The sequence below is a fragment of the Hesperophylax consimilis genome, chromosome 11 (assembly GCF_061612785.1).
Source record: "Hesperophylax consimilis isolate HC1 chromosome 11, BYU_Hcon_1.0, whole genome shotgun sequence".
Taxonomy (NCBI): Eukaryota; Metazoa; Arthropoda; class Insecta; order Trichoptera; family Limnephilidae; genus Hesperophylax; species Hesperophylax consimilis.
In genome coordinates, this window is record NC_142846.1 from 17812704 (window position 1) to 17837790 (window position 25087).

The 25087-nt window shown below is 33.6% G+C and overlaps 2 protein-coding genes across 2 annotated transcripts; both read right to left on the reverse strand.

Moving 5' to 3' along the window:
• Window positions 1–2682: 2682 nt before the first annotated feature.
• On the reverse strand, window positions 2683–4723 carry LOC149419878 (MORN repeat-containing protein 4 homolog). The gene is made up of 3 exons (XM_089637067.1): window positions 4530–4723; window positions 3259–3368; window positions 2683–2837 (listed from the first exon to the last, which is right to left on the reverse strand). The coding sequence occupies exons 1-3, from the start codon at window positions 4721–4723 to the stop codon at window positions 2683–2685; spliced, it is 459 nt and encodes a 152-aa protein (XP_089493193.1).
• Window positions 4724–7006: 2283 nt separating this feature from the next.
• On the reverse strand, window positions 7007–9950 carry LOC149419879 (periodic tryptophan protein 2 homolog). The gene is made up of 5 exons (XM_089637561.1): window positions 9861–9950; window positions 9606–9749; window positions 8259–8511; window positions 7357–7576; window positions 7007–7178 (listed from the first exon to the last, which is right to left on the reverse strand). The coding sequence occupies exons 1-5, from the start codon at window positions 9864–9866 to the stop codon at window positions 7007–7009; spliced, it is 795 nt and encodes a 264-aa protein (XP_089493687.1). The 5' UTR covers window positions 9867–9950.
• Window positions 9951–25087: the final 15137 nt, after the last annotated feature.

The following is a 25087-nucleotide window of genomic DNA, read 5'->3' on the forward strand; positions in this document are numbered from 1 at the left end:
ATTTTTTATTATTTTTGAAAGTGACCATTGTTATATTATTATTTCTTATTTATGACATATTAACCTTAAAGAACCATTGTAATTTAATAACCCAATCATATGTACCTACCTTGACATTGTGTACCTAATTTTGTATAAATTCTGTAACAAAAGAATTTCAATTGCCAGCCTGAAGATGTCCATAATAGGATGAAACCGGTACTGGTAAAATAAACAAGTGGAAATAAGTTAAAAAATGTTTTATTTTCTATTTTAATATATCGGGTCTATTATGACTAATCGCTCGGTCTGTTAGTATAGTTTTATCATAATATATTTTATAAAATTCGTTTTCTATCTACCATCTTTTGAGACTCTTCGTACGAATAAAATTACTTTCCCTGTCTCATATCCAGATCATTATAGTTTGGTAAATATTGAAATAGTTTGCTAAATCATTACAATCCGCATAGCTTCTTAACGGGAATTGCATGGAAATTAGGCCTAGAAGGAGGCGATTACTCTTACGATGAACTTGTAGTAAAATTAATTATTTCTTCTTCAGAAAAAACTTAGGACGGACTTTGATCTCATCTGCATTTTGTAAATTATTAACAGTATGATTGACTCATATCCATCAAAACCTTCACTTGACATTCTCTTTAATTATTATAAGTGTTTTGGTGCCCTATGCTGTATTGTAACATTTCTCCTTGCAATTAACTTCCCGTAAGTTAGTAAATACATAAATAAGTCATACAGCAGTCAATTCAAATCTCCCGGTAAAATGCGGACTTCAAGCTACGACTTTCTAACCAATCAGCGATCTACACCATGTATGAGCGAACCTTGTTTAATATTCTTTCGAACCTTGAGCTTACACCGTGGACCTAAAATGCCCTCAGATAAGTTTGCAAGTCGGTAAATTATAATTAACGTTAAGTAAATATAAGTACTAACCGGCTACAACCAGAAAATCCAAAATGGAAAAATCGATCAAATTTTTGGTCATCACGGCACACGCAGCAAGATATAATGGCGTGTCTCCTCTCGATGTCGTGGTATTTATATCCGCACCTAAAAATATTTAAGTGATAAACATTGCCTGCATCTAAGCACAACATTTACGTACCTATTAGAACTTATTGTGAAACTCTGCAAAATATTTTCACAAGGGAAATATTTTTAAATACCAGATAAGAAATTTTTATTCCTTTACCTTTTTTAAGCATTAACAGCACTATTTCTTTGCACCCGGAGGCGCATGCTTTCTGAAAAATAACATGTCAGTAAACAAATAAAACAAAATAATAATCAATTAGTCCTAGGATGTGGCAAATGAGTAACACAACATATCTAAATATTATTAAATTTTGTAAAATAAATATTATTTTTTTACCAGGAATGGCGTGCTGCCTCCGATTTTAAAATTAATTGTCTCTGGACATGTTCCAATGTGGTATAAACAGTGTTCTTTTTGATCATGGTTGTGGAAAGATAGCTGAAAACAATAGTAGTAACAAAAAATTAAAACGATAACATGTATAAATAAATCGATAAACTTGTTACAAAACGATTTACTTACACCAATGGTTCTGATCATTTTTGATGCATTCTTTCTCAATATTTCAGTTTTTTTATTTTTATTTTTATTAAATTCTATAACCTTTTGAATAATTTTGAAAAGTGCTGCAATTATAAGTAATGAAATAAGAATATTCAAAAACATATTTCTTTAGGCCGGAATTTGCTGTGGAATAAAACATTAATTATTAATGTTTCTTTTTTGTCACTTTATTGAAATATTTAAAGAAAGATTATGTTTGCCAAACAATCTACCTGTGTATATGTTTATAAATTGTTTATAAAATGCTGTGTATATGTTTATAAAAGCACACACGAAGATGTGAAAAATAAAAAATAAAGCTAACTCGAAAATAAATAAATATGTAAACTGTCAGAAATATTGAAAAAACATTCTCGCTTTAGGTACATTCGATTCCAGAGAAATGTTTTGAAAATACTTCTAAATAAAATACTGACATTCAAAACAAGTACTGTTTCTGATTTTAGTATAACAATCACATATTATGCAACTGAAAATATTCTGCTTGTTTTTGCGTTTATTATGGGCCGGTATGTCAGTTGCTCTGGCTAGCTAAGATTCATATTGCCCGTCGAGGTGCTCTCCCGTAGAAGTCATTAGCCTAGTTATACTATTACCAAGTAAGTATAGTAAATAATATAGAGGCAAAAAAAATAGTGCTCGTAGATTACATTCCTGAAAAACACAACAAAAATTAATCCAACAACCCTCCCACGTGAATGCTACAGCTATACGCCCTTGACAATTGCAAAAAATACCTTTGTTCCGGGCCATCAGGTCTATAATATTCGCCATTTTTTTCTGTATTATGGGCCGGTACGTCGGATTCTCTTTATCCTCGTTAGCGAGATATTTACGTCCGTCAAGTTGCTATGTGGTAGGAGCCCTGGCAAGGTAAGCCTGGTGATACTATTACGAAATTTTAATGTAACAGACCATGGTATAAGTTCGTTAACAATACAATAGTTAATTAATATTTTTGTTTTGTATCTTAAATTGGGTATACTTTTTGTGAACAGACGAACAATTTATAACTACCTTATATAAGTTAGGAATGATTTACGAATCCCAGATATAAATAATACGATGTTTGTTTGTTAAATAGGTTGGCATTGCGCTCTGGCCATGTATGCTACTTTCTGTGCACGCTGAATTATTTCTGCACATCGTTTCTTTCTCATGAGTCGACAGTCTTGGAAGAAACCTTCGTTTCTAGGGAATCCATTGCTTCCGTCACTGAATGTGACTATGCCTGCAATCCAAAAGATTTAATGTGTTAATTTAGACCTTAACAATCATTTTTATAACAATAATTTGATACCTGGCTTTGCCGGAGTTTTAAAACCTACTTTTTCATAATACTTTCTTACTGCACAGTGAAAAAATATTGAATAATAATATAAAATATAATGTCTCATCTTATTTTTTATTTAAACGGTTATTTCTCAGCTACACAGCTTATATTGGGATTGAATGATCTTGCGGGCTGAAAGTTCCTAATGAACCTTAGAAATTATCACAGCAAAAACACTATGCAAATTTCAGACAGATAGATTATAATATCCTTTATAGATAAGTAAATTATTATCAATTTGGACATCAATGTCAGATTTAAATGTGGATTAATTTTCAAGGATTAACTATCAGATTTAAAATAAGAAAGACAATATTACCAAGACCCCAAATCCTCCCTCCTCTGAATTCCCCTTCGTACTTCATTCCATCTGCTCTCCAAAACACCCCGTGGCCGTGGAACCACCCCTGCATGAACTCGCCTTCAAATCTAATCAAACAAACACAACATGATTACAATCAGCTGGTGGTTGGGCCAATTATTAATAGTGTCACATTTCCCCTCAAACTCTATTGTCACTGACTGTTTGCCTTTATTTGGAACAACAATACGTGACCGCACCAGGACTAAATAAAGTCCTTGAGTCGTTTTCCAACATAAAGTCTTCCAAGAAAGTCTAGAATTTTAATAAAATGGCATTAAAATTTTACGTTACTGTGGCAACACTGAGTAACACCGATTTGGAAAAAATTTTAGAACATTCAGTGTGAGGTTATGCTTGACTCCAGAATTTGATAATTGACATTTACAGGAAAATTATCATAATTTTTTTTTTTTTGCTAATGCTGTGTGTTTCTTCCACTCAATTTAATTAATTTATATTGAACTTCGGAATGCCGAGCTCCTGTCAACTAATCCATATGGATACGCCAGCGCTCAAGGGATACAATTTTTTTATCCAATGGGTACTTTTGGCGCTTGAGAAGTTAAACATCTTAAAATTGCTTCATTGATAAATTCATTATGTACCTACATCAAAAAAAAACTTCCATGCAATGGCCATTCTACACGCTAATATAAAACAATGAGGTAGTTAGAATATGATGTAGGATTATTTCCTTTTAGAAAGTGGCACTAATTTCTAAACCCCGTTTTACGTTGATGTGAAAAATATTCACTTGGACCGTAGTTCTTTTTTAAAGTTACAAGTGCTGTTGGCTGTTCAACACACTTCGTTAGTATGACAGAAGTAAAAGTTCCCATAGCCGTTCCGTACAACGAGCACATAAACCAAAAAAAAGTGTGGGACGCGGACTAGCATCACCAGATCCAACTTCGGGTAGGTGGATTTATTAACCTAAACTTCCCATCTCGATAACACGAAATTTATTTACAGTCAACTCCTTTAAACTACCACTGGCAGGTTCCTGCTTTTTGACATACCTTAATACTAAGGTTTAAGAATCATAATATGAAACAGAAACATTGACATAACGAAAATATGCACACACAGTAAAACAATCTGATAACAAAAGCAGTTGTGATCTGTTAACAAGTCATCAATAACGAATAATTATTGTATGAAAAACAAATGTGAAATCTACGCAAGTTTAAGGGCAGTTTATTAGTACGAGAAACTTTAAAACTTACTTGGCACCATCGGGGAATGTCATAACACCCAAGCCGGAAGACAGTCCATTAGTAAAGGCTCCGTCGTACCTAGTACCGTCTGGCAACACCAGGTGTCCCATCCCGTGCTTCTGTCCTCGGGAGTTCCATTCCCCGATATAGCCAGTCGTATCCTCGTATTTATAGGCCCCTGTCTTTGCCACTCCTGGATCCATCACTGCCAAACAGATTTATATACATAAACACGTCACTATTCAACTATCTCAACCGTTTGGAGCCAGTGAGACTACGGCATATGCAATTGGCGTATTTTGTGAGGTGGAAGGTAGTGGGGAAGGGAAGGTGATGGGGAAGAAGAAGGTTGGGAAGTACCTACCTGGCTATTCAGACCTGGTCACCAAACAAAGCTATTTGAAGCAACATTTTAATTCTGAACGGTGGTTTTACATATTTTAAATATAGTAAAAATATATTATTTTTAATTGATAAATTGTAAAATGAAAAAAAGTAATCAAAGAAAATTTACTTGCGACCTCCGAATTCGTAGCCGAGGATTGTAACCACTCGGCCACGGAAGCCGTTAGATAAATGTAAGTATGAAGTGAACGTCTTCACTAATCAGAAGTTTACACTAACAATCAATTGAAGATTATTAGTTAATATGAGCTACTACCTAGTACCGTCTGATTTTTATCTTTTTAATAAAGTAAATTAATGTAACAACACACACCACAATAAATTTATGAAAAAATCTTCAGAATGTATTTTATTTCACCATCTGAATGCTTATAACTATTCAATTTTAAATATTTGCAAAGAAAGTTAATGAAAATTTTCCATACCTTCAACCATTTTGGATGTTTGTAGGTTAGCTGCACAAATGACAGTGGATATTCATCGATACAAACATTGAAGTGTTTTTCTAAGGTTTCCCAGCGGACAGCCTTGTAATCGAATTAAGTACACAGACTTAGCCCATGTAAACTTCATCACCCTACTTTAAATAATGCTACTAATTGGAAACATTCATATAACTATCTAGAATATTGCTTTTTATGTGGATATCATTAGTTATGTATTAGACAAGGATGGGTTGTTTCACAGAATTTGAAAAATTCATCAAATTTATAAGTTTCCTATTTACGTTCTGTTTTTATCGAAGTCAATTTTGTCAATGTTTAATTAATTATTTATCACATAAAATATTAACTGAATCGGAATTGTATAACTCACTATAATTATGAATAATATTAAAATCTTCAATCTGTAAAATTCACTCGCCATAACAGAGGCATCCATCACATGGCGGTTGAAATAATATTCAAAATGTATCATCCAATGCAAATTTTCTTTGAAATAAAAATAAATAAAAAACGGCGTAACAACCGCCCCATGACTTGTATTTTAACATTGAAATTTGATGAATTTTCCAATTCTGTGAAACAATTCGTTTTTAGTGTTATCTATGGGTTGTCTCGCAAATTTTTTTAAATAATCAACATCTAATAATTTCCAATGGTATTTACCTCTCAATCCCTGCATTATAGACAGCTTTTGGTTCTTCGTACGCAAAGATTTTTACAAGACTGTTACGCAACCTACCAATATATGCTACTCTTTAAAGCTGGTTTCTTTACACGGCACTGCCTGAATTATACTGAACTTGATCATTCTTTAAGTGCAGTCATGGAATTAATACAATGTCAAGGGACTCTAGCGACGAAGACAATAATATTGTTCGTCTTCATACATATTTACAAGCATAAAAAACGATATAAAGATGATTTAAGGTTCATCCAAACAACGAAATAAATGTTAATTGGAGGACATTTGTCGCCACCAAGGAACTACATGAGAATGATGTCAAATTGACTTTTCTTTCGAACCTCAATCCACAACATGTATTCTGGTAAATTATAGTTATATAAACATGGATATTTTCCTACCTCCAGAATGAATTTAACATTCAAATCGTGTTCGAACATCATCTCTGACAAACGAGTAGTAGATGCGAATGCAAGACGTGTAGTGTGCTACCAGTACTATCAGCAGCGTGCAAGTGACGTCAAACCAATAGTCAATGCGTAACATTGTGTGCGAACACTAGCAAAATAGTATGAAGGACACTCACGAGCAGCATGTATGCTACACGACAAACTCGAGTCGCTTGTAAGTATCTCCTTGTATGAATGGCCTTATTGTTACCAATGCCATCTATAAGTAACCTCTTAAACTACTATCTAAGATATCACACCTAGTATTTTATATTTAAGAATATTCTCAGAGGAGCAAATTCCCTTCAATAAAGCTCACCCAGGTTGTACCTGGATATAATTATGGTAAAAAAATTTAAAATAAAAACACAACAGGTTAATAAAATTAATAAAAATACTAGATAGAGATTGAGAAGTAAAAAAATATATAATTTATGTTTAGTTTTTTACACAATACATAATGCCTTTTCATATATTTTTTTAATTAAGATGCAAGTAGCCTATTCAAGTAGATTCTTCATCAACATCATCTTCTTCACTCTCCGAATCAGCAGTTCCTCTTCCACTAGATTCACTTCCCGAATGGTGCTCATCTACTTCCATTTGTTCTTCATTCTGTCGATTGCGTTTCCCGAGATCCTGAATGTATTGCATTGTATACTTGTTAAAATCGCAGCTGTAAAAAAAAAGACAAATTTGTAATTAAGATCTGGGGTTCAAATGTCAATTTCACCAGTTTCACAATTTCAGAAAAATGAACATTTGATGCCTCCATTCGACAGACAAGCATTCAATCATCGAGTCAGCAAGTAATAACAAAATATTATCTGTTTAATTGTGCGGGAAGAACTCACATTTCAGACAGCTGTTGATATTTTCTAGAAAGTGTTTTTTCTAAAGCCAGAAGTGTGGGCATAGCGAACATTCCCTGCAGACGAGAATTGTGTATTGTTGTCGCATAGCTGATCCAATGCAGGTATAACTCTATGTGGCGGCTGTCCTCAAACAAAGTGGAAATCGCTTTGAGAAGCCGGTGCAAGTATTCATCGGGAAGACTTGCAATAGTAAGCTGGACTGAAATAAATTAAAAAAACTAATAAATAAACAATAATTAATTTATTTGTATTAAAAACTAAATCGGTTGCAAGTTCGATGTTACAACAAGGTGTCTGCGGGAAAAGTTGAATTGTTTATATGGGAAAATAAATAATCTTCTACAGAAAAATATTATGGGAAAAAAAGTTGGAATTTAAAAAAACTTATTTATACATTTTACTTGTACCATCATGTAAAATAATCACCTACCGAAGTCAGCGCACTTTACCCCTGGACACCCTGTATAATAATTTAGTGATATTCCATTTATAGATGGTTTTTAAGAAACAAACAGGAAAGATCTGTTCCAGAGCATGGAAAATACTAAGTAATGTGAAACAGTGTAATTTTATTTATGTAACCCTTTGCTTGTCCTTAATTACTATTGATTTATCTGCCACCAATTCATAATTAATAATTAATGAAGAATTTGACGTTTTTAGATTGTGTTACAAAGAATTCGGATATAATAAATCAGATTTAAACATTTTTAAATATTTTAAAATGTCGAGTTAGACTCGACATAAGAGTAGACGGAAGTGACAGCGACAGCACTATGTAATTCTACTATTGTTACTGATTTATTGTAATGATTCGATTTATTTTGGGATGGTTTGCAGCCATAGGTATACAAAAGTATTAACTGTTTGTGCAAACTTACTATCACTGATAGATACTCGTTCAACAGCCTCCTGAATGATTTTCATCTCATTCAGCTGCAGAGCGGCCATCAAGGCCTCCGTCCACTCCTGCTTATTGAGGGCCTCCTTCACCATCTGAGGAGTGGCATTGAGCTGAAGTTCAAACGGCTGGAACACTCCACCTGTGTTCAGGGAATACTGCATCAATCCTTCTGTTGTAGCCACTGAGAAGCTCTGACCAGTGGGAGAGAATTGTACACAGAATACTCGCACCTGAAAGGATTAAATTAAAAATAGTATAATTTACATTGCTATAAAATTAAATTTATAAGGCTGATATCGTGCAGAACAGAACTAAGAAATAAGCAGGGATTTCAATTAGGGAGGCGGGTATGGGTACCGCCGCTCCGGAACCATTTATTGGATAACCGACACATCTGTCATAGGTCACCTCAAGCAGTTCGTTTGGTGACTTAACAGGGCTTGCCGGGTTCATGGGATGAGGTTTATCCGGATCTTGGCGAGCGACGCGTCTGTCCACCAAACGCATGGTGGGCCAGATCAGGAGACTGGTTGAGGGAGAACTTTTGACCACTCCAACAGGGCTTTTTCGGAACAACGCATTCATGAATTTGTAGCAGAAGAATCCAGATTAATTCATTAATAATAAGCAGCTCGACGCTACTTAGGTACGTACTTGCTACTTAGGTACGTACTCGCAGTCGAAATCAAAACAGAGCAACCTACGTACTACAAGCACCTACTTGTCTAACGACGACAATAATATCGCAAGTCGGTCTTTCACATTATGAGAACTCGCCAGAAGGTTCAAGTCTGCCGCCTAGGCATAATTGCCACGCCGCCGAAACTTCGGGAAAGGGCCAGACCGAGCGAGTGGCCTCGATTTAGTTGCCATTTAACTACCTGCTGTTGCCACCAGCCGAACAATATAAATAAGCCCGACGCAGCGAGCATAATTATTAGTATTCAGTATTTACTATCGTCAACAGCTGCTACCTACGAGTACTACGACCTAGTTTCGCGAACATTCCATAGTATTTGTGCATAAATAAACGTGAAATATTGTGAGTGTAAATCAGCTTTCAACTTATAAATAAACACTATACCTGAGTTGGAGAGATCTTTCATTTATACACCACGATAACCACAAATTCATATGTCTGTCACTCCTGGACACACTCCTTCTCCTTCTTTTACTAAAAATACCCTCCACACAGCATCCTAAAGATGACATAGGCCCCGAGGATAATTATTTTCCTCGGGGCCTCCTATGTGGAGCTAATGTAACAAAAAAGAAAATGGCATCTAAAAGAGCCTGATTGATTCTATAATATTATTTAACAAACCTCTGGTTTAAAGTTTCTATCGGCCATGTCGCCTTGCTTCACCCCTGGTAACCTTAGTTTAACATCGCCTCCTTCTAATTCACTCCTTTTCTCCACAAGCATCAGATTTCCAAATTCCGTCAGGTTGCGCCGACTCACAAAATCCTGAAAATATTCAATATTAATTTCTAAATAAAAACATTACATGGATGTAGGTTATAACATGTTATGTTAATGTGAATTTACGGAATTTGTAAAAATAAACTGTATACTTACGCCCATTGCATCTAATGATTTGTTTAATGTGATTTGGAATTTCTTTAAAAGTACTGATTCGTTAATACTGTAAATGCAGATATTCTTGGATTGTCCTCCGGCTAAAACACATTTCCCGTCAGCCGAATAACATAGAGATGTGTCCAAATGGACAAAATTCAATTGTATCAATGTCCAAATGGACAAAGTTCAATTGTATCAATGTCCAAATGGACAAAGTTCCAATGGATGAATGTCCAAATGGACAAAGTTCAATTGTATCAATGTCCAAATGGACAAAGTTCAATTGTATCAATGTCCAAATGGACAAATTTCAATTGTATCAATGTCCAAATGGACAAAGTTCATTTGTATCAATGTCCAAATGGACAAAGTTCCAATGGATGAATGTCCAAATGGACAAAATTCAATTGTATCAATGTCCAAATGGACAAAGTTCAATTATATCAATGTCCAAATGGACAAAATTCAATTGAATCAATGTCCAAATGGACAAAGTTCAATTGTATCAATGTCCAAATGGACAAAGTTCAATTGTATCAATGTCCAAATGGACAAAGTTCAATTGTATCAATGTCCGAATGGACAAAGTTCCAATGAATGAAGGTCTAAATGGACAAAGTTCAATTGTATCAATGTCCAAATGGACAAAGTTCAATTATATCAATGTCCAAATGGACAAAATTCAATTATATCAATGTCCAAATGGACAAATTTCAATTGTATCAATGTCCAAATGGACAAAGTTCAATTGTATCAATGTCCAAATGGACAAAGTTCAAATGGATCAATAACCGAATGGATAAAGTTCAAATGGATGAATGTCCAAATGGACAAAGTTCAATTGTATCAATGTCCAAATGGACAAAGTTCAATTGTATCAATGTCCAAATGGACAAAGTTCAATTGTATCAATGTCCAAATGGACAAAGTTCCAATGGATGAATGTCCAAATGGACAAAGTTCAATTGTATCAATGTCCAAATCGACAAAGTTTAATTGTATCAATGTCCAAATGGACAAAGTTCAATTGTATCAATGTCCAAATGGACAAAGTTCAATTGTATCAATGTCCAAATGGACAAAGTTCAATTGTATCAATGTCCAAATGGACAAAGTTCAATTGTATCAATGTCCAAATGGACAAAGTTCCAATGGATGAATGTCCAAATGGACAAAGTTCAATTGTATCAGTGTCCAAATCGACAAAGTTTAATTGTATCAATGTCCAAATGGACAAAGTTCAATTGTATCAATGTCCAAATGGACAAAGTTCAATTGTATCAATGTCCAAATGGACAAAGTTCAATTGTATCAATGTCCAAATGGACAAAGTTCAATTGTATCAATGTCCAAATGGACAAAGTTCAATTGTATCAATGTCCAAATGGACAAAGTTCCAATTAATGAAGGTCTAAATGGACAAAGTTCAATTGCATCAATGTCCAAATGGACAAAGTTCAATTGTTTCAATGTCCAAATGAGCAAATTTCAATTGTATCAATGTCAAATTTTGGACAAAATTCAATTGTATCAATGTCCAAAGACAAAGTTCCAATGAATGAATGTCCAAATGGACAAAATTCAATTGTATCAATGTCCAAATCGACAAAGTTCAATTGTATCAATGTCCAAATGGACAAAGTTCAATTGTATTAATGTCCAAATGGACAAAGTTCCAATGAATGAAGGTCTAAATGGACAAAGTTCAATTGTATCAATGTCCAAATGGACAAAGTTCAATTGTTTCAATGTCCAAATGGACAAAGTTCCAATGAATGAAGGTCTAAATGGACAAAGTTCAATTAAATCAATGTCCAAATGGACAAAGTTCAATTGTATCAATGTCCAAATGGACAAAGTTCAATTGTATCAATGTCCAAATGGACATATTGATACAATTGAATTTTGTCCATTTGGACATTGATACAATTGAACTTTGTCCATTTAGACCTTCATTCATTGGAACTTTGTCCATTTGGACAATGATACAATTGAACTTTGTCCATTTGGACATTGATACAATTGAACTTTGTCCATTTGGACATTCATTCATTGGAACTTTGTCCATTTGGACATTGATTCCATTTGGACATTGATTCATTGGAACATTGTCCATTTTGATACAATTTAACTTTGTCCATTTGGACATTGATACAATTGAACTTTGTCTATTTAGACCTTTATTCATTGGAATTTTGTCGATTTGGACATTGATACAATTGAACTTTGTCCATTTGGACATTGATACAATTGAATTTTGTCCATTTGGATATTCATTCATTGGAACTTTGTCCATTTGGACATTGATACAATTGAACTTTGTCCATTTGGACATTGATTCATTGGAACATTGTCCATTCGGACATTGATACAATTTTACTTTGTCCATTTGGACATTGATACAATTGAACTTTGTCTATTTAGACCTTCATTCATTGGAACTTTGTCGATTTGGACATTGATACAATTGAACTTTGTCCATTTGGACATTGATTCAATTGAATTTTGTCCATTTGGACATTCATTCATTGGAACTTTGTCCATTTGGACATTGATGCAATTGAACTTTGTCCATTTGGACATTGATACAATTGAACTTTGTCCATTTGGCAATTGATTCAATTTAACTTTGTCCATTTGGACATGATCTTTCAACTGTCAAAAAAACAAAATGGCATTTGATGACAAAGTTACATTTGAATTTCTCTGAAACAACCCGCCTTAAATCTTTTAGAAGTGAGCACTTCTTCCATGGGAACCTTATGTGCGGTTTTAATTAATACTCACTGCTAAAATGGAAAGTCTCCAATTAGCCTCCATAAAAAAGATGGTTTTTCTAAAAATACAACTTTATGGAGATTTTGTGACTGAGTTCGATTTGGATAACGATTCTTATCACTATTCCAATATTTCAGCCAGTTTGGTCCCATAGAACCTGAAAAAACTGCTTCTAAAGTTCGAACCCAAGTCTGAAATTAGCGTCCATAAAAATCATGATTTTTCTAAAAATACAACTTTATGGAGATTTTGTAACTGAGTTCGATTTGGATATCGATTCTTATCACTATTCAAAAAATTCAGCCATTTTGGTCGCATAGAACCTGAGAAAACTGCTTCTAAAGTTCGAACCCAAGTCTGAAATTAGAGTCAGTAAAAATCATGATTTTTCTAAAAATACAATTTTATGGAGATTTTGTGACTGATTTCGATTTGTACCATGCTTCTTATCACTTTTCCTAAATTTCAGCCAATTTGGTCCCATAGAACCTGAGAAAACTGCTTCCAAAGTTCGAACCCAAGTCTGAAATTAGCGTCCAAAAAAATTAAAAATTTTCTAAAAATACAACTTTATGGAGATTTTGTGACTGAATTCAATTTGGTTAGCGATTCTTATCAATATTAGAAAATTTCAGCCAGTTTGGTCCCATAGAACCTGAGAAAACTGCTTCCCAAGTTCGAAGATTTTGTGACTGAGTTCGATTTGGTTAACGATTCTTATCACTATTCCAATATTTCAGCCCGTTTGGTCCCTTAAAACCTGAGAAAACTGCTTGCAAAGTTCGAACCCAAGTCTGAAATTTGCGTCACTAAAAATCATAATTTTTCTAAAAATACATTTTTATGGAGATTTTATGACTGATTTCGATTTGTACCATGCTTCTAATAACTTTTCCTTAATTTCAGCCAATTTGGTCCCATAGAACCTGAGAAAACTGCTTACAAAGTTGGAACCCAAGGCTGGAATTAGGCTCCATAAAAAAGATGGTTTTTCTAAAAAGTTAACTTTATGAAGATTTTGTGACTGAGTTCGATTTGGATAACGATTCTTATCACTATTCCAATATTTCAGCCCGTTTGGTCCCTTAAAACCTGAGAAAACTGCTTGCAAAGTTCGAACCCAAGTCTGAAATTTGCGTCACTGAAAATCATAATTTTTCTAAAAATACAACTTTATGGAGATTTTGTGAATGATTTCGATTTGTACCATGCTTCTTATCCTTTTTCCTAAATTTCAGCCAATTTGGTCCATAGAACCTGACAAAACTGCTTCAAAAGTTCGAACCCAAGTCTGAAATTAGCGTCCATCAAAATAATAATTTTTCTTAAAATAAAATTTTATGGAGATTTTGTGACTGAATTCAATTTGGTTAGCGATTCTTATCAATATTAGAAAATTTCAGCCAGTTTGGTCCCATAGAACCTGAGAAAACTGCTTCCCAAGTTTGAACCCAAGGCTGAAATTAGGCTCCATAAAAAAGATGGTTTTTCTTAAAATTAAACTTTATGAAGATTTTGTGACTGAGTTCGATTTGGTTAACGATTCTTATCACTATTCCATTATTTCAGCCAGTTTGGTCGCATAGAACCTGAGAAAACTGCTTCTAAATTTCGAACCCAAGTCTGAAATTAGCGTCCATAAAAATCATAATTTTTCTAAAAATACAACTTTATGGAGATTTGTAACTGATTTCGATTTGTACCATGCTTCTTATCGCTTTTCCTTAATTTCAGCCAATTTAGTCCCATACAACCTGAGAAAACTGCTTACAAAGTTCGAACCCAAGGCTGAAATAAGGCTCCATAAAAAGGATGGTTTTTCTAAAAAGACAACTTTATGAGAATTTTTGACTGAGTTCGATTTGGATAACGATTCTTATCACTATTCCAATATTTCAGCCCGTTTGGTCCCTTAAAACCTGAGAAAACTGCTTGCAAAGTTCGAACCCAAGTCTGAAATTTGCGTCACGAAAAATCATAATTTTTCTAAAAATACATTTTTATGGAGATTTTATGACTGATTTCGATTTGTACCATGCTTCTAATAACTTTTCCTAAATTTCAGCCAATTTGGTCCATAGAACCTGACAAAACTGCTTCAAAAGTTCGAACCCAAGTCTGAAATTAGCGTCCATCAAAATAATAATTTTTCTTAAAATAAAATTTTATGGAGATTTTGTGACTGAATTCAATTTGGTTAGCGATTCTTATGACTATTTCGAAATTTAAGCCACTTTGGTCACATAGAACCTGGGAAAACTGCTTCTAAAGTTCGAACCCAAGTTTGAAATTAGCGTCAGTAAAAATCATAATTTTTCTAAAAATACAACTTTATGGAGATTTTGTGAATGATTTCGATTTGTACCATGCTTCTTATCACTTTTCCTAAATTTCAGCCAATTTGGTCCATAGAACCTGAGAAAACTGCTTCAAAAGTTCGAACCCAAGTCTGAAATTAGCGTCCATCAAAATAATAATTTTTCTTAAAATAAAATTTTATGGAGATTTTGTGACTGAATTCAATTTGGTTAGCGATTCTTATGACTATTTCGAAATTTCAGCCAGTTTGGTCACATAGAACCTGGGAAAACTGCTTCTAAAGTTCGAACCCAAGTTTGAAATTAGCGTCAGTAAAAATCATAATTTTTCTAAAAATACAACTTTATGGAGATTTGTAACTGATTTCGATTTGTACCATGCTTCTTATCACTTTTCCTTAATTTCAGCCAATTTAGTCCCATACAACCTGAGAAAACTGCTTACAAAGTTCGAACCCAAGGCTGAAATAAGGCTCCATAAAAAAGATGGTTTTTCTAAAAAGACAACTTTATGAAGATTTTTTGACTGAGTTCGATTTGGATGGCGATTCTTATCACTATTCCAATATTTCAGCCCGTTTGGTCCCTTAAAACCTGAGAAAACTGCTTGCAAAGTTCGAACCCAAGTCTGAAATTTGCGTCACTAAAAATCATAATTTTTCTAAAAATACATTTTTATGGAGATTTTATGACTGATTTCGATTTGTACCATGCTTCTAATAACTTTTCCTTAATTTCTGCCAATTTGGTCCCATAGAACCTGAGAAAACTGCTTACAAAGTTGGAACCCAAGGCTGGAATTAGGCTCCATAAAAAAGATGGTTTTTCTAAAAAGTTAACTTTATGAAGATTTTGTGACTGATTTCGATTTGGATAACGATTCTTATCACTATTCCAATATTTCAGCCCGTTTGGTCCCTTAAAACCTGAGAAAACTGCTTGCAAAGTTCGAACCCAAGTCTGAAATTTGCGTCACTGAAAATCATAATTTTTCTAAAAATACAACTTTATGGAGATTTTGTGAATGATTTCGATTTGTACCATGCTTCTTATCCTTTTTCCTAAATTTCAGCCAATTTGGTCCATAGAACCTGACAAAACTGCTTCAAAAGTTCGAACCCAAGTCTGAAATTAGCGTCCATCAAAATAATAATTTTTCTTAAAATAAAATTTTATGGAGATTTTGTGACTGAATTCAATTTGGTTAGCGATTCTTATCAATATTAGAAAATTTCAGCCAGTTTGGTCCCATAGAACCTGAGAAAACTGCTTCCCAAGTTTGAACCCAAGGCTGAAATTAGGCTCCATAAAAAAGATGGTTTTTCTTAAAATTAAACTTTATGAAGATTTTGTGACTGAGTTCGATTTGGTTAACGATTCTTATCACTATACCATTATTTCAGCCAGTTTGGTCGCATAGAACCTGAGAAAACTGCTTCTAAATTTCGAACCCAAGTCTGAAATTAGCGTCCATAAAAATCATAATTTTTCTAAAAATACAACTTTATGGAGATTTGTAACTGATTTCGATTTGTACCATGCTTCTTATCACTTTTCCTTAATTTCAGCCAATTTAGTCCCATACAACCTGAGAAAACTGCTTACAAAGTTCGAACCCAAGGCTGAAATAAGGCTCCATAAAAAGGATGGTTTTTCTAAAAAGACAACTTTATGAGAATTTTTGACTGAGTTCGATTTGGATAACGATTCTTATCACTATTCCAATATTTCAGCCCGTTTGGTCCCTTAAAACCTGAGAAAACTGCTTGCAAAGTTCGAACCCAAGTCTGAAATTTGCGTCACTAAAAATCATAATTTTTCTAAAAATACATTTTTATGGAGATTTTATGACTGATTTCGATTTGTACCATGCTTCTAATAACTTTTCCTAAATTTCAGCCAATTTGGTCCATAGAACCTGACAAAACTGCTTCAAAAGTTCGAACCCAAGTCTGAAATTAGCGTCCATCAAAATAATAATTTTTCTTAAAATAAAATTTTATGGAGATTTTGTGACTGAATTCAATTTGGTTAGCGATTCTTATGACTATTTCGAAATTTCAGCCAGTTTGGTCACATAGAACCTGGGAAAACTGCTTCTAAAGTTCGAACCCAAGTTTGAAATTAGCGTCAGTAAAAATCATAATTTTTCTAAAAATACAACTTTATGGAGATTTTGTGAATGATTTCGATTTGTACCATGCTTCTTATCCTTTTTCCTAAATTTCAGCCAATTTGGTCCATAGAACCTGACAAAACTGCTTCTAAAGTTCGTACCCAAGATTTTTACTGACGATAATTTCAGACTTGGGTTCGAACTTTAGAAGCAGTTTTCTCAGGTTCTATGCGACCAAAATGGCTGAAATTTTTGAATAGTGATAAGAATCGTAATAGCAATAAACGCCCGGGTTTCCGGCAATTAATTAATAATAATAATAATAATCGATATCCAAATCGAACTCAGTTACAAAATCTCCATAAAGTTGTATTTTTAGAAAAATCATGATTTTTATGGACGCTAATTTCAGACTTGGGTTCGAACTTTAGAAGCAGTTTTTTCAGGTTCTATGGGACCAAACTGGCTGAAATATTGGAATAGTGATAAGAATCGTTATCCAAATCGAACTCAGTCACAAAATCTCCATAAAGTTGTATTTTTAGAAAAATTATGATTTTTATGGACGCTTATTTCAGACTTGGGTTCGAAATTTGGAAGCAGTTTTCTCAGGTTCTATGGGACCAAACTGGCTGAAATTTTGTAATAGTGATAAGAATCGCAATCAAAATCGAACTCAGTCACAAAATCTCCATAAAGTCGTATTTTTAGAAAAATTATGATTTTTATGGACGCTAATTTCAGACTTGGGTTCGAAATTTAGAAGCAGTTTTCTCAGGTTCTATGCGACCAAACTGGCTGAAATAATGGAATAGTGATAAGAATCGTTAACCAAATCGAACTCAGTCACAAAATCTTCATAAAGTTTAATTTTAAGAAAAACCATCTTTTTTATGGAGTCTAATTTGAGACTTGGGTACGAACTTTAGAAGCAGTCTTCTCAGGTTCTATGCAACCAAACTGGCAGAAATTTTGAAATAGTGATAAGAATCGCTATCCAAATCGAATTCAGTCACAAAATCTCCATAAAGTTCTCTTTTTAGAAAAACCATCATTTTTATGGAGCTTTTCCAGCCATGGGATCCGACTTTGGAAGCAGTTTTCTCAGGTCGTATGGGACTAAATTGGCTGAAATTAAGGAAAATTGATAAGAAGCATGGGACAAATCGAAATCAGTTACAAATCTCCATAAAGTTGTATTTTTAGAAAAATTATGATTTTTATGGACGCACATTTCAGACTTGGGTTCGAACTTTGAAAGCAGTTTTCTCAGGTTTTATGGGACCAAACGGGCTGAAATATTGGAATAGTGATAAGAATCGTTAACCAAATCGAACTCAGTCACAAAATCTGCATAAAGTTTAATTATAAGAAAAACCATCTTTTTTATGGAGCCTAATTTCAGCCTTGGGTTCAAACTTGGGAAGCAGTTTTCTCAGGTTCTATGGGACCAAACTGGCTGAAATTTTCTAATATTGATAAGAATCGCTAACCAAATTGAATTCAGTCACAAAATCTCCATAAAGTTGTATTTTTAGAAAATTTTTAATTTTTTTGGACGCTAATTTCAGACTTGGGTTCGAACTTTGGAAGCAGTTTTCTCAGGTTCTATGGGACCAAATTGGCTGAAATTTAGGAAAAGTGATAAGAAGCATGGTACAAATCGAAATCAGTCACAAAATCTCCATAAAATTGTATTTTTAGAAAAATTATTATTTTTATGGACGCTTATTTCAGACTTGGGTTCGAAATTTGGAAGCAGTTTTCTCAGGTTCTATGGGACCAAACTGGCTGAAATTTTGTAATAGTGATAAGAATCGCAATCAAAATCGAACTCAGTCACAAAATCTCCATAAAGTCGTATTTTTAGAAAAATTATGATTTTTATGGACGCTAATTTCAGACTTGGGTTCGAACTTTAGAAGCAGTTTTCTCAGGTTCTATGCGACCAAACTGGCTGAAATTTCGAAATAGTCATAAGAATCGCTAACCAAATTGAATTCAGTCACAAAATCTCCATAAAATTTTATTTTAAGAAAAATTATTATTTTGATGGACGCTAATTTCAGACTTGGGTTCGAACTTTTGAAGCAGTTTTGTCAGGTTCTATGGACCAAATTGGCTGAAATTTAGGAAAAGTTATTAGAAGCATGGTACAAATCGAAATCAGTCATAAAATCTCCATAAAAATGTATTTTTAGAAAAATTATGATTTTTAGTGACGCAAATTTCAGACTTGGGTTCGAACTTTGCAAGCAGTTTTCTCAGGTTTTAAGGGACCAAACGGGCTGAAATATTGGAATAGTGATAAGAATCGTTATCCAAATCGAACTCAGTCAAAAAATTCTCATAAAGTTGTCTTTTTAGAAAAACCATCTTTTTTATGGAGCCTTATTTCAGCCTTGGGTTCGAACTTTGTAAGCAGTTTTCTCAGGTTGTATGGGACTAAATTGGCTGAAATTAAGGAAAAGTGATAAGAAGCATGGTACAAATCGAAATCAGTTACAAATCTCCATAAAGTTGTATTTTTAGAAAAATTATTATTTTGATGGACGCTAATTTCAGACTTGGGTTCGAACTTTTGAAGCAGTTTTGTCAGGTTCTATGGACCAAATAGGCTGAAATTTAGGAAAAAGGATAAGAAGCATGGTACAAATCGAAATCATTCACAAAATCTCCATAAAGTTGTATTTTTAGAAAAATTATGATTTTTAGTGACCCAAATTTCAGACTTGGGTTCGAACTTTGCAAGCAGTTTTCTCAGGTTTTAAGGGACCAAACGGGCTGAAATATTGGAATAGTGATAAGAATCGTTATCCAAATCGAACTCAGTCACAAAATCTCCATAAAGTTGTATTTTTAGAAAAACCATCTTTTTTATCGAGGCTAATTGGAGACTTGGGTTCGAACTTTAGAAGCAGTTTTCTCAGGTTCTATGCGACCAAAATGGCTGAAATTTTTGAATAGTGATAAGAATCGATATCCAAATCGAACTCAGTTACAAAATCTCCATAAAGTTGTATTTTTAGGAAAATCATGATTTTTATGGACGCTAATTTCAGACATGGGTTCGAACTTTAGAAGCAGTTTTTTCAGGTTCTATGGGACCAAACTGGCTGAAATATTGGAATAAAGATAAGAATCGTTATCCAAATCTAACTCAGTCACAAAATCTCCATTAAGTTGTATTTTTAGAAAAACCATCTTTTTTATGGAGGCTAATTTGAGACTTGGGTACGAACTTTAGAAGCAGTTTTCTCAGGTTCTATGCAACCAAACTGGCTGAAATTTTGAAATAGTGATAAGAATCGCTATCCAAATCGAATTCAGTCACAAAATCTCCATAAAGTTCTTTTTTTAGAAAAACCATCTTTTTTATGGAGCCTAATTCCAGCCTTGGGTTCCAACTTTGTAAGCAGTTTTCTCAGGTTGTATGGGACAAAATTGGCTGAAATTAAGGAAAGGTGATAAGAAGCATGGTACAAATCGAAATCAGTTACAAATCTCCATAAAGTTGTATTTTTAGAAAAATTATGATTTTTATGGACGCTAATTTCAGACTTGGGTTCGAACTTTAGAAGCAGTTTTCTCAGTTTCTATGGGACCAAACTGGCTGAAATATTGGAATAGTGATAAGAATCGATATCCAAATTGAACTCAGTCACAAAATCTCCATAAAGTTGTATTTTTAGAAAAATCATGATTTTTATGGACGCTAATTTCAGACTTGGGTTCGAACTTTAGAAACAGTTTTCTCAGGTTCTATGGGACCAAACTGGCTGAAATATACGAATAGTGATAAGAATCGTTATCCAAATCGAACTCTGTCACAAAATCTCCATAAAGTTGTATTTTTAGAAAAACCATCTTTTTTATGGAGGCTAATTTGAGACTTGGGTTCGAACTTTAGAAGCAGTTTTCTCAGGTTCTATGCGACCAAACTGGCTGAAATTTTGAAATAGCGATAAGAATCGCTATCCAAATCGAATTCAGTCACAAAATCTCCATAAAAGTGAATTTTTTAAAAAATTATGATTTATATGGGCGCTTATTTCAGACTTGGGTTCTCGAACTCTAAAAGCAGTTTTCTCAGGTTCTAAGGGACCAAATTGGCTGAAATTTAGGAAAAGTTATAAGAAGCATGGTACAAATCGAAATCAGTCATAAAATCTCCATAAAAAAGTATTTTTAGAAAAATTATGATTTTTAGTGACGCAAATTTCAGACTTGGGTTCGAACTTTGCAAGCAGTTTTCTCAGGTTTTAAGGGACCAAACGGGCTGAAATATTGGAATAGTGATAAGAATCGTTATCCAAATCGAACTCAGTCAAAAAATCTTCATAAAGTTGTCTTTTTAGAAAAACCATCTTTTTTATGGAGCCTTATTTCAGCCTTGGGTTCGAACTTTGTAAGCAGTTTTCTCAGGTTGTATGGGACTAAATTGGCTGAAATTAAGGAAAAGTGATAAGAAGCATGGTACAAATCGAAATCAGTTACAAATCTCCATAAAGTTGTATTTTTAGAAAAATTATGATTTTTACTGACGCTAATTTCAGACTTGGGTTCGAACTTTAGAAGCAGTTTTCCCAGGTTCTATGTGACCAAACTGGCTGAAATTTCGAAATAGTCATAAGAATCGCTAACCAAATTGAATTCAGTCACAAAATCTCCATAAAATTTTATTTTAAGAAAAATTATTATTTTGATGGACGCTAATTTCAGACTTGGGTTCGAACTTTTGAAGCAGTTTTCTCAGGTTCTATGGACCAAATTGGCTGAAATTTAGGAAAAGTGATAAGAAGCATGGTACAAATCGAAATCATTCACAAAATCTCCATAAAGTTGTATTTTTAGAAAAATTAGGAATTTTAGTGACGCAAATTTCAGACTTGGGTTCGAACTTTGCAAGCAGTTTTCTCAGGTTTTAAGGGACCAAACGGGCTGAAATATTGGAATAGTGATAAGAATCGTTATCCAAATCGAACTCAGTCACAAAATCTCCATTAAGTTGTATTTTTAGAAAAACCATCTTTTTTATTGAGCCTAATTTCAGCCTTGGGTTCGAACTTTGGAAGCAGTTTTTTCTGGTTTTAAGGAACCAAACGGGCTGAAATATTGGAATAGTGATAAGAATCGTTATCCAAATCGAACTCATTCAAAAAATCTTCATAAAGTTGTCTTTTTAGAAAAACCATCTTTTTATGGAGCCTTATTTCAGCCTTGGGTTCGAACTTTGTAAGCAGTTTCCTCAGGTTGTATGGGACTAAATTGGCTGAAATTAAGAAAAAGTGATAAGAAGCATGGTACAAATCGAAATCAGTTACAAATCTCCATTAAGTTGTATTTTTAGAAAAATTATGATTTTTACTGACGCTAATTTCAGACTTGGGTTCGAACTTTAGAAGCAGTTTTCTCAGGTTCTATGCGACCAAACTGGCTGAAATTTCGAAAAAGTCATAAGAATCGCTAACCAAATTGAATTAAGTCACAAAATCTCCATAAAGTTGTATTCTTAGAAAAATTTTAATTTTTTTGGACGCTAATTTCAGACTTGGGTTCGAACTTTGGAAGCAGTTTTCTCAGATTCTATGGGACGAAATTGGCTGAAATTTAGGAAAAGTGATAAGAAGGATGGTACAAATCGAAATCAGTCACAAAATCTCCATTAAATTGTATTTTTAGAAAAATCATGATTTTTACTGACGCTAATTTCAGACTTGGGTTCGAACTTTAGAAGCAGTTTTCTCAGGTTCTATGCGACCAAAATGGCTGAAATTTTTGAATAGTGATAAGAATCGATATCCAAATCGAACTCAGTTACAAAATCTCCATAAAGTTGTATTTTTCGAAAAATCATGATTTTTATGGACGCTAATTTCAGATTTGGGTTCGAACTTTAGAAGCAGTTTTCTCAGGTTCTATGGGACCAAACTGGCTGAAATATTGGAATAGTGATAAGAATCGTTATCCTAATCGAACTCAGTCACAAAATCTCCATAAAGTTGTATTTTTAGAAAAACCATCTTTTTTATGGAGGCTAATTGGAGACTTGGGTTCGAACTTTAGAAGCAGTTTTATCAGGTTCTATGCAACCAAACTGGCTGAAATTTTGTAATAGTGATAAGAATCGCTATCCAAATCGAACTCAGTCATAAAATCTCCATAAAGTTGTAGAAAAATTATGATTTTTATGGACGCAAATTTCAGACTTGGGTTCAAACTTTAGAAGCCATTTTCTCAGGTTCTATGGAACCAAACGGGCTGAAATATTGGAAAAGTTATAAGAAGCATGGTACAAATCGAAATCAGTCATAAAATCTCCATAAAAAAGTATTTTTAGAAAAATTATGATTTTTAGTGACGCAAATTTCAGACTTGGGTTCGAACTTTGCAAGCAGTTTTCTCAGGTTTTAAGGGACCAAACGGGCTGAAATATTGGAATAGTGATAAGAATCGTTATCCAAATCGAACTCAGTCAAAAAATCTTCATAAAGTTGTCTTTTTAGAAAAACCATCATTTTTATGGAGCCTTATTTCAGCCTTGGGTTCGAACTTTGTAAGCAGTTTTCTCAGGTTGTATGGGACTAAATTGGCTGAAATTAAGGAAAAGTGATAAGAAGCATGGTACAAATCGAAATCAGTTACAAATCTCCATAAAGTTGTATTTTTAGAAAAATTATGATTTTTACTGACGCTAATTTCAGACTTGGGTTCGAACTTTAGAAGCAGTTTTCCCAGGTTCTATGTGACCAAACTGGCTGAAATTTCGAAATAGTCATAAGAATCGCTAACCAAATTGAATTCAGTCACAAAATCTCCATAAAATTTTATTTTAAGAAAAATTATTATTTTGATGGACGCTAATTTCAGACTTGGGTTCGAACTTTTGAAGCAGTTTTCTCAGGTTCTATGGACCAAATTGGCTGAAATTTAGGAAAAGTGATAAGAAGCATGGTACAAATCGAAATCATTCACAAAATCTCCATAAAGTTGTATTTTTAGAAAAATTAGGATTTTTAGTGACCCAAATTTCAGACTTGGGTTCGAACTTTGCAAGCAGTTTTCTCAGGTTTTATGGGACCAAACGGGCTGAAATATTGGAATAGTGATAAGAATCGTTATCCAAATCGAACTCAGTCACAAAATCTCCATTAAGTTGTATTTTTAGAAAAACCATCTTTTTTATTGAGCCTAATTTCAGCCTTGGGTTCGAACTTTGGAAGCAGTTTTTTCAGGTTTTAAGGAACCAAACGGGCTGAAATATTGGAATAGTGATAAGAATCGTTATCCAAATCGAACTCAGTCAAAAAATCTTCATAAAGTTGTCTTTTTAGAAAAACCATCTTTTTATGGAGCCTTATTTCAGCCTTGGGTTCGAACTTTGTAAGCAGTTTCCTGAGGTTGTATGGGACTAAATTGGCTGAAATTAAGGAAAAGTGATAAGAAGCATGGTACAAATCGAAATCAGTTACAAATCTCCATTAAGTTGTATTTTTAGAAAAATTATGATTTTTACTGACGCTAATTTCAGACTTGGGTTCGAACTTTAGAAGCAGTTTTCTCAGGTTCTATGCGACCAAACTGGCTGAAATTTTGAAATAGTGATAAGAATCGCTATCCAAATCGAATTCAGTCACAAAATCTCCATAAAAGTGAATTTTTTAAAAAATTATGATTTATATGGGCGCTTATTTCAGACTTGGGTTCTCGAACTCTAAAAGCAGTTTTCTCAGGTTCTAAGGGACCAAATTGGCTGAAATTTAGGAAAAGTTATAAGAAGCATGGTACAAATCGAAATCAGTCATAAAATCTCCATAAAAAAGTATTTTTAGAAAAATTATGATTTTTAGTGACGCAAATTTCAGACTTGGGTTCGAACTTTGCAAGCAGTTTTCTCAGGTTTTAAGGGACCAAACGGGCTGAAATATTGGAATAGTGATAAGAATCGTTATCCAAATCGAACTCAGTCAAAAAATCTTCATAAAGTTGTCTTTTTAGAAAAACCATATTTT

Bases quoted from the DNA above. Each gene is read 5' to 3' on its own strand.
- LOC149419878 (XM_089637067.1), bottom strand. From the start codon at position 4,723: ATGGATCCAGGAGTGGCAAAGACAGGGGCCTATAAATACGAGGATACG. The intron at 3,369-4,529 runs GTAAGTTTTAAA...TTGTTTGATTAG, and splicing joins ACATTCCCCGATGGTGCCAA to ATTTGAAGGCGAGTTCATGC. The intron at 2,838-3,258 runs GTAATATTGTCT...TTTGGATTGCAG, and splicing joins AGGGAGGATTTGGGGTCTTG to GCATAGTCACATTCAGTGAC.
- LOC149419879 (XM_089637561.1), bottom strand. The intron at 8,512-9,605 runs GTTTGTTAAATA...TAATCCTTTCAG, and splicing joins ATAGAAACTTTAAACCAGAG to GTGCGAGTATTCTGTGTACA. The intron at 7,577-8,258 runs GTAAGTTTGCAC...AATTTATTTCAG, and splicing joins ACGAGTATCTATCAGTGATA to TCCAGCTTACTATTGCAAGT.